At 36.4% G+C, this 7,183-nt stretch overlaps 1 protein-coding gene and 1 long non-coding RNA gene across 19 annotated transcripts in view; both read left to right on the top strand.

Annotated features, from left to right (window-relative positions):
* Positions 1–7,183, top strand: part of lrrc7 (leucine rich repeat containing 7) — a 154,166-nt gene that overhangs the window by 86,081 nt on the left and 60,902 nt on the right. For all 17 annotated transcript variants that reach the window (XM_017304405.2, XM_008406230.3, XM_081606037.1 and 14 more), the window contains one exon: positions 1,231–1,433. In XM_017304405.2, coding sequence (XP_017159894.1) covers positions 1,245–1,433 — 189 coding nt within the window. In that variant the 5' untranslated portion in view covers positions 1,231–1,244. The remainder of the gene's footprint in view (positions 1–1,230; positions 1,434–7,183) is intronic.
* LOC145551397 (uncharacterized) lies at positions 2,760–4,433 on the top strand. 2 transcript variants are annotated; one of them, XR_014087218.1, is made up of 3 exons: positions 2,760–3,254; positions 3,743–3,857; positions 3,952–4,433. It is a non-coding gene; the product is annotated as an uncharacterized LOC145551397 (long non-coding RNA). The 2 variants fall into 2 exon arrangements; XR_014087217.1 differs by having other exon boundaries at positions 3,743–4,433.

The following is a 7,183-nucleotide window of genomic DNA, read 5'->3' as shown; positions in this document are numbered from 1 at the left end:
TTTCCCAGTTTTACATCTCATTTCAAATCCATTTTGATTTCACAGCCCTGAAGGCTGAGTCCACTTTGTTCCCTCTGTTAAAGCTGCAGTGAGTACATATTTATTAAAACTGTCACCATGTTGAGGTAAAACGGTGTGAGAAAGAAACTCTGCGACAAAATCAAGCCGCAGTTTGCTAAAATGCAACGGAGGAAGGTCTCAGCGCTGTCAATCAGGCTTGTGTACGCGCTGCTAAGTGTATTAATGGTGGAGAAACAACTGACTCTTCCAGGAAAACATCATCAGCGGCTACGCTAACTAGCGTCAGCATTCACAGCAGGTTATGTTGTCATGAGCCAGCTGTAGCTTAGCAAAGAATAAGTGAGAGTGTGAGAGTGATTGACAGCGCTAAGACCCGCCTCCTGTCTCCGATTGGTTATATACTAGAGCGCGATTCTTTTCACAGATTTTCCGTCTCATGCAAAGTGACAGTTTCAACATATATGTAACAAGTAAGTTTTTATGAAAGTTACATACTGCAGCTTTAAAGGAAAAGTCAGAAATCGTACGACCAAAGTTTTGCTGAGTTGTTCAAATCCAGTTTCCTGTTAGTGTTGAAGATAGTATTTGTATTTGGGGGGTTTTTTTATATTAAAAATGTCTTTAAAATCTTTATCCTGTTAACACCAGAGTCAGTTGATAACCAGTTAATTTTTTTAAAAAGTTCTTGTTCCACTGGCAGATTATTTCACTTGTAATAAAACATTTTTTTCGTGTCATGAGTGAAATTATCTCCCAGTGTAACTGGAACGTCTTCATCCGCATTAAGGAATTATTTACTTAAAAACAAAATTTCTTAAATTTAGACGAAAAATTACATGTAAGTTAGTTTTGTCTTATTTCACTAAAATGTTTTCTCTAGAAACTAAACCAAAATCACTTGGTAAGATTTTGTGTTTTTGCAGTGCACTGTTACTAAGAGTGAATCCCAGACTATTAGAACCAAGACAGAGTCCCAATTTTTGATAATAATGTTTTTAATGTGAGAATTTGCAAAGATTTGTTTTTCATTTTACAGTCAAAGTGTTGCGTTTTAGTTTCTGTTCTCACTCATCAAAAACACGTCAGTCTGAATTAATGCAGCTCAAACAACTCGTGGCTTTTAGCACCAGCTCAACATTTTTTATGATTCTCTTTTGGAATAAATGTGTAAAATTGAACATCTCCCACCTCTTGTTGTTGTTTTTACAGTGCAGTGTCTGGAGATGACCACCAAGCGGAAGCTGATTGGCCGGCTGGTGCCGTGCCGCTGTTTCCGTGGTGAGGAGGAAGTGATCTCAGTGCTGGACTACTCTCACTGCAGCCTTCAGCAGGTCCCGAAGGAAATATTCAGCTTCGAGAGAACCTTAGAGGAGCTCTACCTGGACGCCAACCAGATCGAAGAACTACCCAAGGTGAGCTCACCTGGCCACATGGTCACCTGGTCGCTTGCTCACCTGATCACTTGATCACCTGGTCACCTGACCACCTGCTCACACTGCAAAAACTGAAATCTTAGTAAGATTAAATATCTTAAATTAAGGAGATTTTTCTTGTTTTCTTTCTGACAAGATAATTTTTCTCACCAAGAGGGATTTATGTTAGAATATTTTTCTTATTTTAAGTGTTTTTGTACTTAATTATCTCAGTAAGATATAAAAGCTTAATATTAAGAAAATATTACTTATTATGAGTAAATATGTGCTATAATCTAGAATATCAATATTTACCAATCAAACTTCAAGTCTAGAACTTATTTTATATAAGTAAAAATTTCTTATTTCAAGCACATAAAGCGAAATCACATACTTAATGAAATGTCTTCAGATAATTAAAACAGACTATGTCCAAATGGAATCCTTTGTGTTATTGACAATGAAAAATAAAAACCCCTATGAACTTATACTCTTGTATAAGTTGGCAGAGTGTACTGGAAATTATAATTTAATATTTAAACGGTTGACATTTAACACAACAATTTCAGAGACAATATCAGTTTATATATCAAGATAATTCTTGGCATGTTTCCATCTGCTAAGGACCTTCTTAATCTGATCTTCTTGATGCAAGATGTGGGACCTCTTACTGACATGTCATTAAATTTCTATTGATGTGTGATTTGAAATGGCTGGTATTCCACACAATGAGATTAGAATCAACAATATTGATTAGCTCAATGTCATGATAAATATTTTAACTTTTGGTTTATATTTCAAATTCTTACTTTATAAGTTATTAATATTAGTTTGAACAATATTTTATTGTTCAAACTAACAATAACAAGTAGTCCTTGTTTGATTTAATTATGACATCATACAATCCAAATGGGAAAGCGCCCAAAATGGCAGTGAGATAGTATTAATGTTCGATACAACAGATTTTCTTTCCGATCCGATACCGAGTAAAATTTAAGCTGGTATTAGCAATACAGATCCCATACTTTGTGCAAAGACAGTTAATTTGTTTCTTAATTAAATAAAAAATAAATGTAATCCATATCTTGGCTTCATAAAAAGAACACAATGTACTCTAATGCACTCATTTTAAACTCAGAAGTACATTGAGAACAATCTCGTTTACTATAAACTATTTTAATTCAGCTGAAATATACAAAACATGTGAAAATCGAGTTGCAAACTAAAAAAAAGAAAATTAGTAAAGTAATAACCCTACTAAATACATCCTTGTTTAATTATTAAAACTACTATAAAATGACAGCTGAAATAGCTCCATGGCACTTTTTTTTATAATCTGTCAACATGTTCATTTCTGAGTGAGTGAGCGTCAGCAGCACGCTGCGCTTGGGCATTACGTCCTTACACATTACATACTTACCAAGCGGAAGAAAAAGTAGTTCCCATTAACAACGTTTCATTTAGGCAAGATCTCAATAATTTAGTTACTTTTTAACGTACTCTAGTTAATCTACATTATCTAAAATTACTAAAGTGTTGAAAGTATTGATCCTTGGATCTGACAATAGATTTTAAAGAATTAAGTTCTGGTATCGGAAGAATCGATATTTCAGTATCAATCCGCACATCACTAACGGCAACGCCAGAGATCATTTAACTGCCCTGATTAACGGTTAATTCAGTTGCAACAGCCTAACTAAGCTTTTATCTACTGTACTTTTATAAGATTTTCTTTTGGCAAATTCTCTAATCTCGGTTGGACATGAATGACGATGGAGGACTTTTTTACGTGTATAGACCCTACAGCTGCTGTACTCAGAGGTAAGTTTAAAGTTGTCTGTCTTTCTAAGATAAGCTAACTGAAGCTAGTTAGCATGTCGTGAAATGCCAATTTTCATCCGCGGTTAAAGAGCCGCTCTTGTGAATGTGAGCTTTGAACAGTTATTAACCACAATAGCTGTGGCTTAAAAATAATATCGACACGAGTTCTTGGTAGCTTCCATTTTTTAACATAGCTAAGGTGGCTTCTCATATAGCTTCTGATTCGGGAAATGGTTAAAGGGCAATTCCGCCTAGTATTTCACTAACTGAGGCTGTTTGATGTGCTGTAATTTAAAAACTTAAATACAATGAGTCTACAAGGTTAGATATTCCACACTGTTACCAGAATATTTTAAACACTATTTTTGATTGGTGAATTTAAGTAGTCCTTGTTTGATTAAATTAAAATAACTTTCTTGTCATCTTGAATTCATGCAATATTGTAATGGAGCACATGAACTAAAATAAGACTTGTTTTATTTTTCAAGTAAACCAAACTGTTGCCATGGTGAAGCCTATGCCAGACACATCGTCAATCACGTATTGCACCATCTAAAAGAAACTTTGGGAATTGCAAGTGACGGCGTCCTTCACATTCTTGAGGTAAGAAATTTATGATACTGATTCATCATTACACTGATTAGTCCCTAAAACGTGGTTTGTTTTGTGATTGTTTTTCTGTCTGTGCTCCAATTAGCAGATGACCCAACAACTTCAAACAAGACCACTTTTCAGCTCTGTGGTGATCGTGAAACCAACTTTCTACTGGCCATTGGAACCATGCCTGCCCTGATCTTCTGAAAGGAGGACATCACAGCTACTACACCTTTCAGCATCCGTGTGTGTGGCCACTCCTCTCTGTGCTGCTGACAGACGTCTTGAGAACAGCGTCCGTAACTGAGGCAAGACTTCCACATATAAAAGGCTATGGCTGATAGGAAGAAGTTCATTGCGGAGGAAGCTCCTATTGTTGACATCTAATCCCAAGATTTTTTTTTTGCTTTGGACAATTTGGTTTGCTTGACTCTTAGTGCGGCAGATGTGTCAGATCGATATTGTTCTGTCATTTTACAGGATTGTTTCAGAATCAGATGCCCATCCAGACTTTAAATTCTGACCAGTAGTCATGTTTTATTGTGTTTATGTGAAACTTAAATGTAATAAAGATGTTAAAAGTAATTGAACTTATGTCTTCATTTCAGCAAGCCAATAACATCTCTTGTTCCAGTATTCACAGGATCAATTTTTGGATGTTTGTCTTAGCATAAGAACCTTGAGTAAAGCTGTGACAAAATATATATTTTAATCCTATGCAACAATAAAATAAACTAGATTTAGGTATATCACTGCAAAAGTCCCCTTTCAAAACAAGAAAAAAAAGTACAAAAATAGGGTATAATTTTCTTAAAATAAGAAAAATTATCTGCCAACAGAACAAGAAAATTTATCTTGTCAAGATTTTCCAAAACAAGAAAAAATATCTAACCAAGATAAACCTACAAATATCTTAAAATTAGTGTATTTGTACTTAAAACAAGCCAATTTTACTAATACAAATAGAATATATGAGATTTATTTTCTTAATACATAGAACATTTTCCTTAAAATGAGAAAATTTTACGCTATTTCAAGAAATTCAGTGTCAAGTAACATTTTCTTTACTTGAGATAATTTTTCTTAAAATAAGATAATATATCTTACTCGTATAAGTAAAATTGGCTTGTTTTAAGTACAAATACACTAATTTTAAGATATTGTAGGTTTATCTTGGTTAGATATTTTTTCTTGTTTTAGAAAATCTTGACAAGATAAATTTTCTTGTTCTGTTGGCAGATAATTTTTCTTATTTTAAGAAAATTATACCCTATTTTTGTACTTTTTTTTCTTGTTTTTGAAAGGGGACTTTTTGCAGTGCACCTGATCACTTGATGACCTGGCCACCTGATCACTTGATCACCTGCTCACCTGGTCGCCTGCTCACCTGCTCACCTGGCCGCCTGCTCACCTGGCCACATGGTCACCTGGTCACCTGGCCACCTGAAAACCTGATCACCTGCTCACCTGGTCGCCTGCTCACCTGCTCACCTGGCCACCTGGTCACCTGATCACTTGATCACCTGGCCACCTGGTCACCTGGTCGCCTCCTCACCTGGTCACCTGGCCACCTGATCACCTGCTCATCTGGTCACCTGATCACCTGGCCACCTGCTCACCTGGTCACCTGTTCACCTGCTCACCTGGCCACCTGCTCACCTGCTCACCTGGTCACCTGATCACCTGGCCACCTGCTCACCTGGTCACCTGTTCACCTGCTCACCTGGCCACCTGCTCACCTGATCACCTGGCCACCTGCTCACCTGGTCACCTGATCACCTGGCCACCTGCTCACCTGGTCACCTGATCACCTGGCCACCTGATCACCTGATCACTTGATCACCTGGTCACCTGATCACTTGATCACCTGGTTGCCTGGCCACCTGATCACCTGGTCACCTGATCACCTGGCCACTTGATCACCTGGTCAACCTGGTCACCTGGTTCCGCTCCAGTTTCTGGTTCTCAATCTGAAAACATTTTCTATGACGTCGTCTTACAAGTAGCAGCTTTTATCTCGATTAGTGGTGGAACTCTGCAGGTATTTTTGATCAAATTAATGTAATTAATTTATTGCATATTTTAATTGGAAATCATATATCAACAAAATAAGCTGCATTTTCCCATTTGTGCTGCTGAATTATGGTATTATTTAGGTTATTCAACCATCAGGTTGGTGTAAAATGACATTATGATTCATTTTCTAAGTGTTTCAGGAACTTTCTCTCAGAATTTTGACTTTCTTTTCAAGTTTATTGTGTTGTTTTTTCTCAGAATTCATTTTTTCAGAATTCTGACATTTATCAGAGAATTTTTACGTTTTTCTCTGAATTTTTTCTTTTACCTCAGATTGTGAGTTTTGATCTCATAACTGTGAGAAAAAAGTAAAAAAAAGAAAAAGAAATGTGATCTAAAAACTCTGAGTTTAGTGTCAGAAATCTGAAAATCTAAATTCTCAGGAAATTTTTTTTTAAATTCTGAGGTCAGAATTTTGAGAATAAAGTCAAAATATATATATTTTTCCTCAATCCTTTCCTGTGGTTGAGATAAAAACCTGCTTGTGGTTGAGGATCCTCCTTCTTTCAGCTCCTTTGGTTCTCAGCTGGAGTCTCTGCCCTGATCAGAGGATTTTAAGCATCTTGTTCATCTGCGATGGGAGGATGGAGGATTTTCTGGCCCGACCCACTTGGAGGAAACGCCAAAGCAGAGGCAGAAAACACGTTAGGGGCAGTTTTATCCCCTCTGGTCTGAGAAATGAGCCTGAAAGTGTAGCTGGGGGAGGAGAGAGGATGTTTCCTCCCCTGGGTTTCTGTGCAGCTTGGTTAGATATTCATACGTTTGAGAAGACAAGTTAAAATATTCACCTAAAATCTGTAACAAGACAGATTTTAGGTGAATTCACATACTAATCAACATGTGTTTCTGCTGCAGATGTTCAGATTTTGTAAAGAAAAAACAATCATTAACATTTCCTTCCACTTGTGTTTGGTCCAGTGCAGAAACTTAGTGCGCTGAAATAAGGCAACGAGTAATTTCACGTAACTTTAGCTTGTGTTGAGGCAGTAGTTCCTTGAAATTGACGAAAAAGAATAGTTAGTTATGGAAATATGTCTTGTTGTAAGTATCTTTTGATCAGTGTTAAGGAATTATTGACTTAAAACAAGCCTCTAGCTGTCTGAAAAGTTACTTTTACGTTAGTTTTTTTTTTTTTTTTTTTAAGTGCACTGAGATATTTGCACTAGAATTTATTTAAAAAAAATACTCGGTAGGATTTTCTGTTTTTGCAGTGCAGAATTGGGGAAAAAACTGCCTTTTTTGGGGGAAAATCCTGGAAA

The sequence above is a fragment of the Poecilia reticulata genome, chromosome 4, assembly GCF_904066995.2.
Source record: "Poecilia reticulata chromosome 4, P_reticulata-male-v2, whole genome shotgun sequence".
Classification (NCBI taxonomy): domain Eukaryota; kingdom Metazoa; phylum Chordata; class Actinopteri; order Cyprinodontiformes; family Poeciliidae; genus Poecilia; species Poecilia reticulata.
This window is presented reverse-complemented; position numbering and strand designations above follow the sequence as displayed.